Below are 17,654 nucleotides of genomic sequence, written 5' to 3'. Positions count from 1 at the left end.
AGAGAGGCAGAGAGGCAGAGAGGCAGAGAGAGAGGCAGAGAGGCAGAGAGGCAGAGAGAGAGGCAGAGCCAGAGGCAGATTCTAAGGATGCTGCACAGTAAGCCTGAAGGCCAAGAAAGGCACAGAGTAGAGGACAGTGTGGCCAATGGCATCTACCCCAGATTGGCATGGATGGTCAGGGTAAGGAGTATCTGCTGGGAGGAGTCTGAGAAGCCATGTTTTCAGAATTTGCATTGGCTGAGCTGATGTGGGAGAGCTGGAGCTGGTGCTGAAGCCAGGCAGGTCAGGGTCGCAGTGGTCTACCTGGGGGCTGAGGCTAGTTAGACCTTCAGAAAAGTGGGACTCTAGAGATCTTTCTAAAATTCCCCATATAGGATTTTAGATAGGAGGATGGACTGATCTATCTCTAGGCTTTGTTACTCATTAGTTTCTTCCTTGACTTAAGGCACTATTAGCATCTCCTGGAGGTGTGGTAACAGTGAAGTGAGGTAGGAATTTAGAATTGTGCCAGCTATACATTATGTCTGAATATGAAATGCTATTATTCTGGGTCTAAGGCTGAGGTTCATGGTACAGTTCCTCCATAGGAATAGGTGACTAAGAATGGTGATCAGGACCATACTGACTGGCAAAACACGATATTTAGAATAGAGGGCTGTTCACACAAGTGTTTCTCAAGGACAGAATTGGAGAGGTACTTAATAGAACACCTTGCGAGGAATTTCCCAGAATGCACCAGAATCGCTCAATCAATCTCTGAGTGATGATGTGTCTGTTTAGGGCCCCATCTTTCCAGAAAGCACTGGCTCTGCTTAACAATAGGCAACAGCTGGGCAGGAGCTTGTGGACGGGGGCAGAGTATCAGAGAAGAAATGAGTCCTTTTGAACTTTGCAATTCAGTGCTGCAGTAGGTATGTGTCATGAGGTAGAGAGAGGCAAATGATGACAGGCTGGGGGAGTGGCAGAGAGGTGCCATCAAATGCTTAGGGCTATGCCTGAAGTTTAGAGATGTGGCTTATGCAAGACTTGTGCAAATGGTCTGAGGAGTTTTTGCAGCATCTGTGCAAGACACAGAACTTCATTGCTGCGCACAGGTAAACTTCTATAAGGACAAGACTCATATTAGTCCTGGCCAGGCTGAATGTAGTGCCACATCTGTTACTAAAAGAAACCACCTCACAGGAGTTTGCCAGGAAATCCCTCCCACAAGCCCTCGGGACAGAGTGCACCTTAAGGAATCTTTGCTAGTGTGAATATTAAGCTCTAACATATGAGCACAGAAAAGAACAGCAATGGTGTCTCTGGCCCTAGAGTGCTCATGAGGAGAATCCTGCAATGCCACGTATCCCTGGGAATGGATTTCTACAGCTTCCCACCTGACTTAGACACAACGATGAGGGTGGCATTCACTGGCTTGCATGCTGGTTTCTTGAAGAATTCTTAAAAGACTGCCAGGTGGTCTTCAAGTTTCCAAAATGGACATCAGTATTATATAGACACTGGCAACTCCTATGAGCGTCTTCATGTTAAGGGTGAGGGAAGTCCAACTGAGTTACAGTCACTTGTCTTTAAGGAGCAGGGAAACAGAATATCAATTCTGCCCAATGGCAGAGTCTAGTCTGCCCTTTAATCAACCACTTCGGCTCTGCATCTGCAAAAGCATAAACAACCAACTGAAACATAGTGTGGTAGCTATTGTTATAGCATTGTCTTCAAGGCCACAGGCACATGGATGGAAAGTCTATGGTAAACTGTATGTAGATAAGGGCAGCAGAGCGGAGGAGTGATGAACCTCTCTAGAGGACTGTAGAACAGCAGCGAAACACCTGGTGGATAAATGTGTTTCTAGCTTGTTGTGATGGATGAGGTAGCCTGTGAGACAAGAGTATACGTTGGTGAGGCTTCCAGGGAACTCGGCCAAGGAGGCTAACTAGACTAGGAAATACGTCCTTTCCTTCTGCTTGGAAGAACACAGGTATAATGACCGATGCTCTAACAATCATCTCGCAATTGCGCTAACTTGAAGACAGGAACCGGAAGTAAAGATGATGACACAGGAGGCCCGGATGGCGGTGAAGATACCGACCTAGGCCTTTGAGAAAATGGAAAGTTGACTCTCTCCTTGTTGCTATTTGGGTTGTGTTGTTGTTGTTTTAGACAGTCACGTTCTAATCCCGTGTAATGTAGGTAGACCATTCTAGAACCTTTGTCAGTGATGCATGCTTATTAGAATCAAGGTGTTACGCTCACTGATGGTCTGACTGGTTTCTCCTTGCTGCCTTTGTGAAACCTTGCTGTCTTTTCAGTTGCCATTTTCCTCCAAGAAACAGTTTCAGCCACTCTTAGCTTCATCGGTCTTCCCAGACCTTAATGCGCACACAGGAGGCCTTTGTGTTGTATGTGTCTGTCCTCCTGCCCTCTTGGGCTCTTGGGCAGGCATGGTCCTTTGACGCTTACTCCCACCCAGGACTCAGAGTCCTTCTTTACCCAAGACCTTTATCTTCTTTTTCTCCTGATTCAGGATAATTTCTGCCTTTTCTTGGAAATATAATAAAGGGGGAAATCTTACTCTTTCTTTCTATAATATTTTAAATATTTTTTTTTTATTGCTCAAGATCTTAAAAACTAAAAAAAGCATATGAAGATTTTGAACTGGATCCTGTAAACCTGGCTAAAAAAAAGCCACATTTGGGGAAGTCATAGGCCCTAGGGGGTGGGTAGCTTAATTGACGTGCACCAAAATGCTTCCTAAATATTTCTTTTTATATCCACAGACAAATGCTTCTCATTATAATAATTGGTGATAAATGCAGAAAATCTTGGCTGCTCAAAGTGCTGAGTAAGAAGTTGAGTGCTATTCCCTAAAGCAGACATTTGTACAACCCCTCTACGTCTAGGGATATCTTTGAAGGAAGGGTAGAAAGAATGTAAGAGCCAGAAGACAAGGAGACAGGCTGTGAAATGCCATCTTTTGTGCATGACATAGTCATTGCGATCAAGAATTCAACAGCAGCTACAGTGGCTTGCACTGGGCCTGTGCAAGACTGGATGGGTCGATTATCAGTCATGAGTGGAGAAGGGGCTCATAGGGTTCTACATATCCCTGCTGAACTTTTGGCTACTGAAGGATTCTGGCATAGGGGAAATACACACTAGTAAGCTCATCAGGCTTCAAAGGACAGTTCTATATCCATGGCTGCAGAGATGGCCAGAGTTAAAGCCATAAAGTCACAAAGCAAAACAAGAAGACATGAAAATGGGAAAGGGAGATGGGGGGATGGGACAATGTTGATAGGGAGGAGAGAGAGGTAAGAGTGGGTGGAAAGGAAAGATTACCCCTCAATGCACTAGGTAATATATGAAATTGTTTAAGAACAAAACTGTTTCTGTTTTAAAAGTAAGTTAAAAGTTGGTCACTAACCCTGAGTCTCATTTTCCTCCTGAGATCACTGTGTCATTTGCTTCTCACTGGTGCTCTAGGCCAGCTACAGCATATCTGTAAACACATCTGTAAACAACATAGACACCCATGCACACTGGTCTCATTTTTTTTCAGTCTGTAATATTGGAGTCTTGACCACAGATCTGTGCCTCTAGTCCCTTGCTATTTATTTCTTGTGTGTTTAAAAAAGATTTATTTTTTAAATTATGTGTATATGTGTGTACTTATATGTGAGTATGTTCATATAAGTGCAGGTGCTCACAGAGGCTAGAGGTATAGGGTCCCTTGGAACTGGAGTTACCAACAATCGTGAACAACCCAACATGGGTGCTGGGAACGGAGATTGGATCTCTGGGAATACCACTAGGTGAACAGTGTGTAACCACTGAGGACTCTCTTCAACCCCATTGTTACATTTTTAAGTCAGGGTCTTGCTCCGTGGCCCAGGTTGGCCTTAAACCCTCAGTTTTTCTGCTTTAGCTTTCCTCATGTTAAGATGATAGGCATGGGTCACCATGCCCACTTTCTGACTTTTAATTTACTTTATTAAAATTTTTATTTACTCTTAATTTATGTGTTCCCACATGAGCTAGAGATACAAGTAGCTATGAGCTATCTTTCCACCCTATCTACCCAATATGGGTCCTGGAAACAGAACTTTGGTCCTCTAGAAGAACAGCAAAGTGCTCTCAACCTGGGCTATCTCTCCAGCCCCACATTAGTTTTCAAAGGACTGCATAATGTGATTTATTTAACCACACAACTATATGAACAATTACATTGTTTCTGATTTTTGCTGTTTCAAAAATGTTGCAGAGAAAACAGTCTTGTGAGTGTATCTTCACACTCTTACAGGGCTTGAAGATCTATTAGAAGTACACCGTGTTGGCTACTTTCATGTCAACTTGACATAAGTTGGAGTTCTCTGAAAGGAGGGAACCTCAACTGAGAAATGCCTTCATAAGATCCAGCTATAAGACATAAGGAACTTTGTTCCTTAATCATTTCTTTCATTCCTTTTTCTTTCTTCACCTGGAATTTCATTTAGTGGGTTGTTGGACAGGTGAGATTAATATTGATTTAAAAATTGTTTCACATATTCTGTGTGTGTGTGTGTGTGTGTGTGTGTGTGTGTGTGTAGGTCAGACAGACAGAGACAGAGAGACACAGAGAAAGAACAGAGAAACAAGTTGGGAGGCAAAGTGCTATACCATTGAGCTCTATCCCCAACCCTGTTCATTTGTCTTAAAAATAATAACACAGCTTTCTGGGATATTTCTATACCTTTATTGCTGACCCTGTGTTAGATTTTAAAGTTTTACTATGTCACTTTTTTTTTTTTTTTTTTTTTTTTTTTTTTTTTTTTTTTTTTTTTTTTTTTTTTTTTTTTTTGATTTTCGAGATAAGGTTTCTCTGTATAGCCCTGGCTGTCCTGGAACTCACTCTGTAGACCAGGCTGGCTTCGAACTCAGAAATCCTCCTGCCTCTGCCTCCCAAGTGCTGGGATTAAAGGCGTGTGCCACCACCGCCCGGCTACTATGTCACATTTTTAATTTCTAAAGATATTTTCTTGTCCTCTGATAACTCCTTCTTCAGTGACTTGTTCTTGTTTTACAGATACATAATTTTCTCCTTGCACATCGTCACAGTATACTATTAAGAATTTATTTTTCTTTCATACACTATCTTGGTTTTCGTTGTTCATGAACTACTTTTAAATTCTGAAGCTAAATGCTATAGTTCTCTTTTTTAAATTTCAAAATTAACATAGAAAATAATGGGTTTCATCATGACATTTCCAAGCATGCTTTGTCTTTCCTCCCCTACCTCCTTTCTTTTCACTTCCTACTGGCACACAGGTCCCCGCAAATTCCCCTCCTACTTCCCTCTCTTATCCTCTTCCCCTACCACCTGGCCCTCTTCTCTACAGAAGCTCCATGTCATCTGTATGCCATATTTTCTTTATCTGTTCAACTACTGGTGGCCTAGGCTCCTTCTAGCTACTGTACATAACGAAAGCCTAAACATGAGTGGGTGTACAGGCACTTTAGTAGTAAGACTTAGACTCCTCTGGATCTATTCCCAGGAGTTATACAGTCATAGGGTATGGGTCATAAGGTAGTTCCAATTTTAGATTTCTTCTTCTTCTCCTCCTCCTCCTTTTAGAAATGATGATACTGAATTCCACAGTGGCTGTACTGGTTTGCACTCCCTATGGCAGGGACTCTGTTTCTCTTTCTCCCAATCCTCACTAGTATTCTTTCCCTTGACATTAACCATTCTGATTGGGGCAAGACAGACTCTCAAAGTAATTCTAATTTGCATCTTTCTGATGTCTAAGGAGATCAGGCATTTTAAAAATATTTATTGGCCTCTTGTCTTTTTCTTTTGAGAACTGTCTATTTACTTTGTGAATCTACTTGGGGGCTAGAAGAATCTTTTTTTGTTTATTTCTTGTAGTCATTTGGATTGGAGTTATGTTTTTCTAGACTTTGGGGTATAGCATTAGGTTATTTAATCTCTCTCTCTCTCTCTCTCTCTCTCTCTCTCTCTCTCTCTCTCTCTCTCTCTCCAATGTGAGTGCTTATAGTTATAAGTGTGCAGTTTTCCTCTGCACATCACATATAATTGTTAAGTTGGTCCAGCTGGGTTGAAATATGAATGTCTCTGTAAGCTTATATGCCCTGCCTGCCTCCTTTGAGTGCTAGAGACAAAGCTACACCAATAAGTAAGGGCAGATCTGTCAGAACTGAAAACAGTAGCTAGTAAGAACACTAGTGGCTTATTGCCTTTAACTGCGTCTAGGTCTTCTAAGTTAGCTTGAGAAACTGCAGGGTAGTTAAGGAAGGCTAGTCAAAAATTCTGAGATCTGGGAACTGATTTAATCTTAGAATCTATGTCAGAAGGTATCAAATGTATGTAAATAAAGTTTGTGGAGCTTAGGGGAAATGCCTTATAGAACGTTTTGTGGGGGAGGGAGTCAGATCCATCCCCATTTTGTCTGTAGAGTTTCTTCTTCCATCTCTTCCTCTGCTTGCCCTTTGTGAATAGAAAAACAGGACCTGGATCATTTCTAATGAGTAAGAGCTGCCCAGAGCCATACCTGCATTAAGCAGTGTTCAGATGACATCATGTGCAGAACATCAGGGCCCCATTCTCACATTTGTCATGTCACCAGTCACCAGAAGCCTCAGTGTAATTACAGCCCATGTGACAGTTGTACACCCATTATTTCCCACAGGTATAATCAGTGACTAGTTGTGCTACCCTAATTAAAATGGTATTAGTGTCTCAATGATTAACTCTTTTTAAAGGGCTTTTATTATATAACCATGAAAGGTTGCTTTAGGCTCGGATTTAACATGTTCATATCAATGTTGGACAGCTGTTAGGGAATTAGAAAAACACTGGGTACATGTAGTTCTCTGTTCCGCCCACACTGGAGCCCTCTGGAGCATCTGATGACTGATGGACGATACATACACACGGTGTGCATTTGGAAAGATCTATTTGTTCTGTCTTGTGGAGTTATGCCCAGGAGATCAAAAGTGGGGAGTTAAATTGGCTTAATATTTAAGAAGTAGATTATAACTAGAAATCACCTGTAGCCATTTTGGCAGGAATGAAAACACACACACACACACACACACACACACACACACACACACACACACCCCGGGGTAGTCAACAATCATATTCTGAGTATCCTGTAATAGACTTCTTGGTAAACTTCAGTGGTTCCTCAGGTGGATCAAGGCTAAGATTTTCTAGCTTTTCATAGTCAAAAAGATCTGTACCTCTTGAAGGGTGAGAGGCCACAATCAAAGTTGGTGTTTTGAGGCTCACATACTGTCGCACACACTTGTCATCCCAGCACTGGTGAGGCAGGAGAATTACTGAGTCCACCTTGGTCTACCCAGCAACTTCTAGGCAGTCCTTTTGGGAACGTGAGAAAAGAACAGAGTGTCTAATATGTGGGAACTGACTTATGGAAAGGAACGAGTAAAAGCCTGAGCTGGAGTCTAAACCTAGACTCCATGCCGAGCCATCCTTGTATTCCAGAGAGTAACGGAAGGTGATCCCTTCTCTAAACAAAACCTTTTGAAGCAGCATTGAGGAGCATCCTGCAGTAGGTGTCCAGTAGCAACTTGCCAAGCCACTCTCTGATGGATGGTGCAAGGTGAGGCTGGAAGGTCTGCTTCATTATTTTAAAAATTTACATTAAGGGGCTGGAGAGATGACTCAGTGGTTAAGACTGCTGACTGCTCTTCTAGAGGTTCTGAGTTCAATTCCCAGCAACCACATGGTGGCTCATAACCATCTGTAATGGGTGGTTGCCTGATGCCCTCTTCTGGTGTGTCTGAAGAGAGCAACAGTGTACTCACATACATAAAAATAAATCTTAAAAAAAAGAGAGAGAGAAAAAAATTTACATTTAAATAATTGCACATGGTTTAGGGTTATGGTCGTGGTAGGAAAACAATAATTTTTGCTTAGGTTACCATATCGACTATCACTCATAAAAGCAATACTCTAGCCATCAATGGCCAAGTCTCAGTTTCAAGGAACTGATTAGAATTGTTTAGAAGATTTCTTGTAAAATGAAGTATTATAATTACAATCTCCTCTCCTCTTCCTTCCTTCCTTCCTTCCTTCCTTCCTTCCTTCTTTCCTTCCTTCCTTCCTCCCTCTTTCCTTCCCTTTCTTTCTTTCTTTCTTTCTTTCTTTCTTTCTTTCTTTCTTTCTTTCTTCCTTTCTTTTAGAATCCCTTGAGAAATTTCCAACATGTTCTGGATCTGAAGAATGAAATAATTTGGTCTAGAGAATGTCAAGGTTGAAGCAGATAAGCATAGGGGATAACTTAGCCACCTGGAACTCCACTTGGCATAGGCTATACACACATTCCCTCTTCTGCGATGTGCCTTGCAGCCTAGTACTGTAACCTGCATGTACCATGCACACACATCCTCCTCTATCAATGCACCTAGACACCTAGGACACTTACCTGAAATTGGTGGCACACATATCCCACATACAACAGAAGGAGGTTTTGCATTTTTTTTTTTTTGGTTTTTCAAGACAGGTTTCTCTGTATAGCCCTGGCTGTCCTGGAACTCATTCTGTAGACCAGGCTGGCCTCGAACTCAGAAACCTGCCTGCCTCTGCCTCCCAAGTGCTGGGATTAAAGACATGTGCCGCCACTGCCTGGCTAAGTTTTGCCTTCTTAACAGCCATCAAGAAGGCTTCTTTTGCAGACAGTTTCTACTCAAATACACAGACAAATCCAAGAAGGGGAGATGGGGGATATTCCATCTAGATTGGATTTGAGTACATGCACAGTAAGGCAAACAGTATCCAACGAGTGAACTTTCAGGAAACAAAACCCCTCTTTGCCATCTTATGCCTATTCATGAAGGCATACACATGTGATTATAGTCAGATGCATTGTGGGAAAGGAACTCAGTGAAGAACAATCTTGCACAATCAAATCTGTTGGTCAAAATGGAAAATCTCTCTCTCTCTCTCTCTCTCTCATTCTTTCTTTCTCTCTCTCTCTCTTTTTTCTCTCTCTCTGTCTTTACTATTGCAGATACAGATATTACTTTTAAGTTCAAGAGAAATTAAAGCTTTTTGGGTGTCTTGAAAAGTATCTTTGATATAATACCTGGCCCTAATATTCAAGCCCATCCTTCTCCTGGAGCCCATAAAACGAAGCCCCAAGCAATGACCAGAACCCCTGGATGGTTTCACTCTATTGGCCTCTGCTCTTGGATTCCATACTTGAGCCATACTATGTCTTTGCTTCAGATTAATGTTGCCTTGCTCCTTTTAATCTGTGTGCATCTTCATTTTCATTTGTGGACTAGGACAACAGCATTGGGTCCAGACAGGACCACTAGTCACAAGCTTACAAAGGATAAGTCTCTTTATAGTATTCTCACTAAAGACTAGTACTAGAGGAAGATGGGGGAAAAGAATGGAAAAAAAACCCAAAGTATCACACACACACACACACACACACCATAATGAAACCCATTACTTGATATACTTACATAAAAAGTTAATTTTTAAATCACTTTAGAAACGGCCTTAGAGATAGAACCACTCTTTAATGTTAGAGTTTAAGACCCTGAGGAATTAGCTGAAGGTAAACAATATTGTTCATAGACTATTCCACAAATAACACGCATGGGAACTGCCAAACTCTGTATATTTATAGGGCTGGTTTCACTCAAGAGGTGTATTTATAATTTCCCTAATACCTTCCTGCCATTCGTGTAGACAGCTGTATGCAAATATCAGCCATAATAGGACGGTCCACAGGCTTTCCTAACTACCTGGGATGAACATGAACTTTGAGAACTTCTTGCATTGAGATTTCTGTGGGATCTATATACTTCAGCTCCATAGGCCCTTCCCTCTGGAAAAATTAAAATAAAAATAAAAATCACACTTTACTATTGCAGATAAAGATATTAATATTGTATAGTTCATGTTTTGTTTTTAAGTTCAAGAGAAATTAAAACTTTTTGGGTGCCTTGAAAAGTATCTTTGTTATAAAACCTTTTTGTCTAATAGAAGTTTGCCCTGCCAGAAAGATTTTAGCCACTTAAAATTGACTAAATATGGTTTATTCTTTTACTCACAGATTATAACATATGCAGTGAAGAGTTAGAAGTTACTATTACTTGAAAAAAAATCCAGAGTAGTGACTTCTTTTGTAACAAATACTGACAATTCCTCTGCCTGTTTCTTACATCTTCTTTGAACTTTGTACTTGGTTTATGGATTGTTGTTTTTCGAGACAGGATTACGCTATGTAGACCCGGTTGGTCTTGAACATTTGGTTCACACACCTCTCTTCTCCAATGCACTCGGCAGCCTGTTACTCTTGCCTGGGTGTATCCACAGCCTTCCCTGGCAAGGCTAGGACCCTCACCTGCAATAAGCTGCACACAAATCCCACACAGAACAATGGGATGTTTCTCTTCTAACAGCCACCAAGAACTCTTCTTTGGTGGACAGTTTCTATTCAAAAACATTCTGGGTATCAACATTCAAGAACAAATCTGGGCATCGAAGGCAGATAGCTAATCTAACCTAGACTGGTGCCTCCACCTTTCCAGTGTGGCGGTTACAGGTGTTTATCAGGGATCACTGGGTGTTTTGTTTTGTTTTTCAAGACAGGGTTTCTCAGTGTAATAACCCTGGCTGTCCTAGAACTTGATCTGTAGACCAGACTGGCCTCGAACTCTCAGAGATCTACCTGCCCCTGCCTCCCAAGTGCTGGGATTAAAGGCATGTGCCACTACCACGTGGTGTGGATTTTTTTTTTTTTTTAAGACAGGATCTCTCTGTATATGGTCTAGGCTGGCCTGGGATTCACTATGTACTCCCGGCTGCCTTGAACTCAAGACAATCCTCTTGTTTTAGACTCCAAAGTGTTGGGATTATAGACACGACCTACTACATTGGGTTTGAATCCCTATGGTATGGAAGCTGCAAGTTGATATGGAGACCAGGTAGGTGGGCAACCTCTGAAACTTGTTGGAAATTCAGTATTGCAGCCGTCAGATGATATTAAAAAAGAATGTGCCGTTCAACAAATCCCAGCAGGATTCATGAGCACCTGCTGCTGTTCTGACTGGATTGTTCAACATTGGGAAACATGAGAGGGCTGTGTCACCATTTTGTCATTGAAGGTTGGGTCTCATTCTTCCATACTGGCAACAAATTCAGTTCCTTTCTTCCAATTGATTTCAACTTGGTCTAGACCTTGGAATCCCCTGGGGGAACTTACAAATCTGGGCCCTATCCCTGGAGATTCTGGTCTAGTGTGGAGTCCTGGGGTCAAGGCTTTTTACCTCCAGGAGGTAGCAATCTGAAGCCAGAAGAGAGAACTACAGTGAACATAAACACACACACACACACACACACACACACACACACACACACACAGAGTCCATTACAAAACCCATTACACGGTGTACTTACATAAAAAGTTCATTTTAAAAATGTTACTTTAAAAAGTGGCAATAAAGGGGCAACAAAATTTTAATGTTAGAGTTTTAGGTCCCTACAGATTAGCTGAAGGATTAACTGAAGGCAACAATATTTTGTTCAGACAGTGTTCCACTTCCGGCCTGTCTCCTGGTTTTGAGCATGTTGTCCTCCGTGCTTTTTTTGTTTGTTTGTTTGTTTTCAGCTTGATCCAAGCTAGAGTCATCAGGGAAAAGGAAATCTCAACTGAGAAAAGGTAAATATATAGGGCCATTTTCTTGGTTATAGTCATTGATGTGGAAGGGTCCAGCTACTGCGGCCTGTGCTACTCCTGGGCCGGTGGTCTTGGGTTGTATGAGAAAGCAGGCTGAGCCGGCTATAAGCAGCACTCCTTTGAGGTCCCTGCATCAGCTCCTGCTTCCAGGTTTCTGCCCTGCTTGAGTTTCTCTCCTCCCCTCCTTCAGTGATGAACAGCAATTTGGAAGCCTAAGTCCAATGAACTGTTTCTTTCCTCCCCATGATTTGGCCATGGTGTTTCATCACAGCGATGAGACCCCTACCTACCTAGGACAGCCTCTTTTCTCTGTGTTTCCTAACTTTAGACAGAAGAAACGTGTACAGCTCAGAACTAGTTTCTCACTGGGAGTCTGACATTTAAGTGGGGACCCGAGAGACGACTGTGGTTAAGAGCGAGTATGCTCTTGCAGACAAGCAGAGTTCAGTTTCCAGAATCCACACCAGGTGGCTCAACTGTAACTGCAGCTCCAAGGGATATACAGCCCTCTTCTGACTTCTGCAGGAACTACATCCCCAAGTGTACAGACCCCCACACCCCCCATATGGCACACACACATTCACATAATTAAAAACTAAATAAATATTTTAAGAAAAGAAGTGTTCTAATATTCTGTACTCTGAAATATTGCTAACCACGATATCATGAGTCCATGCCATTTTATTCTGCATTCACTGTCAGGCTTTTCTTTTTTCATGGTGATTGAAGAAACCAGTCATATTTTACAGGCAAAGAAATGAAGGCTTAGAAAGTTTGGATGTGCCCAAGGTCATCCTATTTCTAATTCTGGGGTTTGCTCCATTCCCTGACAAACTGGCCACCTTCCCAGAGCAAGCTTTCATTTAAGGCACTGAAACTTGCTGAGAACAGTGTATTGGTTGATCATTTAAGGCCCATGGCTTATTCCCAGACTTATTTATTCATGTTCTCAGAATTATTAGCAAAGGAAATAAAGTAGAGGGAAGTATTAGGTGGTAACGGAACTGGAACTAATTCTAATCCACTAATGTTTGCAAATTGTGGTGGACATTCTCCACTGATTTACAAAAATAACTAACATCCAATATTCCCCCAGGTGCCCTGGGCCAGGACTGGGGATCACCAGGGAAGCAACACTCTTTGTCCTCAAAAGGGCAACTTGAAGACAGAGTAAGAATTTTAATAGTCCTTCGTATGACAGCAAGTATAGGCAGGTGCTGTGCTGTGTGATAAGACAAAGGTCAGAGGATGGAAGAAAGCAGAACCGTGGAGAGGGGACTTATGGAAGAGTGTGTAGAATAAAGGTTGAGGATGAATGGAGGTTGGACCGCCAGATGAACTGGGATGCGGAGGACTCATGGGAAAGCTGGGCGGATGCCAGTGGAATTACCCACCTGCTTGCTTCCTGGCTGAATGTTTCTTGTCTGTGGCCTGAGAATAGGAGAGCTTGAATTCTAAACACATGCAGTTCCAGCCCAGCTCAGTCCCAGTGTGTCCTGAGGGACCCGTATCTGCAGAATCGAAATCAAGCAGATGCAAACGGTTATTTACACAAGGGATAGCTTTCTGCCTCGGGTAGTTACCAGCGTCTCTCTAGGTTGCAGAAGCCTGCGGCTTAGAGTTTGAACCTAGAGAAGCTGAAAGCCAAGTACTTACTTAAATATTGATCACGGCTCAGTGCTTGAGAGAGAGCAAGAAAACTGCAGTCGGTGAGGTTACATGTCCTCTACAATCGTGCTGAGAGCATTAAGGACAGTCCCCCCACCCCCTTTTAGTGTGGAAGAGCCTTGGGCTAATGTCTTACAATACCTGTTTCTCTTCCCACAATTCTTTGCCTTTTTCAAGCTATATATGACAGAATCAACAACAACAAAAAAAAAAAAAAAAAAAAAAAAAAAAAAAAAAAAAAAAAAAAAAAAAGAAAGAAAAGAAAAGAAAAGAAAACGAAACAAAAGAACAACAGCAACAGAGGGATCAACAAAGACTTCTTTTAAGAACTTTTCAGGGCTGGCGAGATGGCTCAGCGGGTAAGAGCACTGACTGCTCTTCCGAAGGTCCTGAGTTCGGATCCCAGCAACCACATGGTGGCTCACAACCACCCCTAATGAGATGGGACATCTTCTGGTGCTTCTGAAGACAGCTGCAGTAAATTACACTGGAGCAAGCGGGACTGGAGCCAGTGAGGCCCAAGTGAGCTGGCCGGAGTGAGTGGGGCCGGCAGAGGTCCTGAGATCAACAGCAGCCACACACATGGCCATCTGTACAGCATACAGTGTATGCATACACATAAAATAAATAAAAATGAAATCTTTAAAAAAAAAAAAAAAGAACTTTTCCAGCTGGGCAGTGGTGGCACACGCCTTTAATCCTAGCACTTGGGAGGCAGAGGCAGGTGGATTTCTGAGTTCGAGGCCAGCCTTGTCTACAAAGTGAGCTCCAAGACAGCCAGGGCTACACAGAGAAACCCTGTCTCAAAAAACCAAAAACTGCTTTTGTGTGGTGTGTAGATTCAGCCAATCTCCAGTTGACTTTTTCACATTGAAAATATTGATGTTCGAAAAGAGTATTATTGCTTTTATTTTTTATCTTCAAGACCTTGGAATTCTTCAGTGGAGAAGGCTGTTCTTTGGGGCCTAAGGCTCTGCGGTGAGAGATCAGCAGATACAATCAAGAGTCAATAGCGCAAGACCAATGTCAGGTCCTTTATAAAGAAGGAAGGGTACCGTTAGCCCTAAGACTGGGCTAAAGACCTCAGACCCTGAAGGTTTTTTTGTTTTTTTGTTTTTGTTTTTTTTTCCACCCTGCCATTCTTCTGGTTCTGGTTAAACACATGTGTTAGGAGGGTGGCCCAGGCATCTGGCAGTGATGATTCGGGAAGGGCCACCGCATCTCTCCTGTCCATGTAGTCAGTCCGTCTTCTTCAGAAAAATAAAGGTAATATTAAAGGGATTAAGAAAAGTAGACAATTATATCTTTAAAGCTGGAATAATCATCTTAAAGCTTATTTTATAGTGAGCTGTACAATGGCGAGACTTTTCACTCGGTGTCAACTCAGTGCTAAGTGTCTAGGTACTGCAAGATCAAGGGGGAGGGGTCCCTTCACATTGTTAGAATTTGTAAAAGTGGCTATGGCTTTCTCAAAAACAAATAAACAAATGTTGCTGCCTTTTAGGCACCTGTTTGCGTAAACGCATAGGGAATGGAGCCCTTAAAGCTTTGGGCCAGAGGAACCTCCATCATCCTCATGAATTAAGAGGGAGTCTGCAGCTTTTAAAATAGTACTTCCTATTGTAACAGACCCGGGCACTATTATGTCCCGGGTGTGGTGGCTTTGAGCTGAGGACAACCCGAGCCTCCCTCGCGGGCCTGGCACAGCTCCCTTTAGGAGCCGACAGGCCAGCTCCTTCCTCCGGCGCCGCTAGGGCGTGGAGGCCCCCTGGGCGAGCGGGCGCCGCCGCCGCTAGGGTGCAACCCTGCCCTGGCCCAGCAGATCCCGCTCCGTGCCCGCCGCGGGAGGAAAGCCGAGGCGACCGACCGCCGCCCCGCGAAGGGAGGGGGCTGCGGAGCCGCAGCAGCTTCAGGTTTCCTCCTGGAGCCGGTGGCGGGCGCGGCCATGTGATGAGGCGGCGACGAGCCCGGCTGGCCGGAGGTGGGCAGGCGGGGACCCGAGGGCGCCGGGGGTGGCCCCAGCTGTGGGCGCGGCGGGCGAGCGGGGTGGGGTGGGGGAGCGGCGGCTCCGCCCCTCGGCGCAGCCATCGGGGCGGAGGGGCGTGGGCAGCTGGGGACCGGCTTCCCGGCTCCGGGCGACGCTGGCCGGTGGGTCGCCCTCGGTAGGCCACGGGGACAACGCCTGGCCAGGTCTCCGGGCGTTCCCGAGCCACAGCTCCAGGTAAAAGCTAATTGCGGGAGCCATCCCTCTTGTCTCCCTGCAGCCCCGGGCGAAGTTTGCCCACCTGAGTTCTCGGGGGACAAAGTTTCTCTAGGGTCCCCAAGGACGCAGGGGTCCGCAGAGGTGGCAAAAGGTTGCACTCTGCCGCCTGGGCAGTCGGAGGAATGGGCGCCGCCTCCTGGTACCCGGGGATGGCAACAAGTGCAAGGCGCTGCAGGGTCGGAGGCGGCAGCTGTGAAGCTCACAGGGGAGGCAGCGGCCATCCCTAACCCTCTGGGGCACGCGGAGTGGGAGGGGGTGGGAGGGGGCGGAAGGTGGCGGAGCTCGACCAAAGCTAGTTGCAAGAGGTGGAAATCAGAGGCAGGAGGCCGGAGAAGGGTGAACCTCGAAAGCCTGGCTCCCCTCTTCCCATCTGTGCTTCTGGCTGGCTTCACCTAAGTGCTTGGGGGCGGGGAGGAGGGTGTACCCCAGACTGCTGGTCAGTCTCAAGTTCAGGACATTTATTTCTCGTGGAAACATTTGCTGAGTTTACAAAAACATCTTTGGTTATCTCGTTTGGGAGGTGCTTTTAGGGCTGGATGGAAATAGGTGCACTTGTGTCAGGAGTTTCTCTGGAATACTTGGTTGTGGGTGGTAGGGGTCACAGGTGAAGGCATTCTCGTTTGCTGTGAGCTCTGTGAACACTGGGTGTTCAGACCACCCAGGAAACCCTGTTCTGGTTTCCCAGACACCAGTTAGGTTTCTAAGGGAGACTACTTTAGGAGCCCACAGAGCCTGCCTATTGGTTGCAGCTGGGTGGGCCCAGGGGAAGGGTAACATCTGTGTTTGCCAGCATCTGGCTCCCTGACCCCTGCTCGGGTGCCAGTCTACACACTCCAAGTCGTGGAGACAGAGCCCTTGATTCTGCACCCAAGCAGTCAAGAAATACAGTTATAAAGAACGGACCTACTGCTTTTCTGTACTTTGCCCTCTGTTCCTTAGGCCCTGAAGCTGTCTCAATAAATGAAAGCCTATTCTCAACAGCACAAACAAAATCAAAGGCTTGCCCTAGTAGGCTCTGTGGAAGCCACTTTGGACACGATAATTCAAGCTCTGATAACCTTTCCTGGGAAGGTTTCCATACCACTGTCTTGTTTTTTTTTTTTTTTTTTTTTTTTTTTTTTTTTATGAGAATGTTAAAACAAATAGGTGTTTGTCTAATCTTGATGAATAGTAGCGCTAACTCCTTTGGAGCGTTAGAAAGCAGATACCATTGCAGAAGCCTTTTTCAGAGGTGGTAGCATTTCAATGTAATATTCCGATGCGGGCTTTAGGGTGACTATGCATAATTATATTTTGATTTTAGAACTCGGAGAGGATCATCCTTGATACTTAGTGGTTAGGGACACTGAGGCACAGCACTAGTTCTTGGGTACGGGACTCTGGGGCGTGTCCCCGCTACCGTGACATGAGACTGGAGAGCAGAGAATCAGTGTTTGTTCTGCTTTGGACTGTTTTCCCCTTTATCAAGGCTGCACAGCCAGGCCAACGGCCGGCGAGCAGTTTGCCTAACAGGTGTGTTTGAGGGACTTTCCTCTGAAGTACCGTCTGCCTCTATGCAGTTAAGAAACGCTTAAAGGGACAGAAGGAAACCAGAGTCGGTGACAACGGCTCTGTGAAATTTCATTAGCCCTGGTAGGGTTTCACTATATATTTTAAATGGGGATACTTTGGAAAATTCTGAAATATTTTCTTCCCGTGTTCTCCTAAGAAACTATTCTTGTGGCTAAGACTTCCACTGGACAGGGATTTCATAGGTGCTTTGATACATGTGGCCCTCCCCTTTCTATGCCATGTGAGAAGAGAAGAAAACCTAAGTGGGTGTTAAGTGGCCGACCACACTATTACTTTAAGATTAAGCATTTTATATAAAATCAGTACTTAGGCTCTTAACCAAGTTCGGCCACAGTTTGTGATCCAGTCTTGATTCTTAAGAAGAAAAGATCAATAAGGTAAATGTTGGAAACCCCTTCTTTGCTGATGAATGGGAGAGTCAAATAGAGCCTACA

General features: G+C 44.1%; 1 protein-coding gene across 3 annotated transcripts in view; it reads left to right on the top strand.

Annotated features, from left to right (window-relative positions):
- The first annotated feature begins 15,144 nt into the window (after positions 1-15,144).
- Arhgef28 (Rho guanine nucleotide exchange factor 28) overlaps positions 15,145-17,654 on the top strand; it is a 302,649-nt gene continuing 300,139 nt past the window's right edge. For 2 of the 3 annotated variants that reach the window (XM_031359805.1, XM_031359808.1), the window contains exon 1: positions 15,145-15,366. In XM_031359805.1, coding sequence (XP_031215665.1) covers positions 15,336-15,366 — 31 coding nt within the window. In that variant the 5' untranslated portion in view covers positions 15,145-15,335. Of the gene's footprint in view, positions 15,367-15,505; positions 15,607-17,654 lie in introns of those variants that run through there. The other variant, XM_031359806.1, reaches the window with a different exon arrangement.

The sequence above is a fragment of the Mastomys coucha genome, unplaced genomic scaffold (assembly GCF_008632895.1).
Source record: "Mastomys coucha isolate ucsf_1 unplaced genomic scaffold, UCSF_Mcou_1 pScaffold8, whole genome shotgun sequence".
In the NCBI taxonomy this organism is placed as follows: Eukaryota; Metazoa; Chordata; class Mammalia; order Rodentia; family Muridae; genus Mastomys; species Mastomys coucha.
Note: the sequence above shows the minus strand (reverse complement) of the source record. Positions and strands in the feature narration are given on the sequence as shown.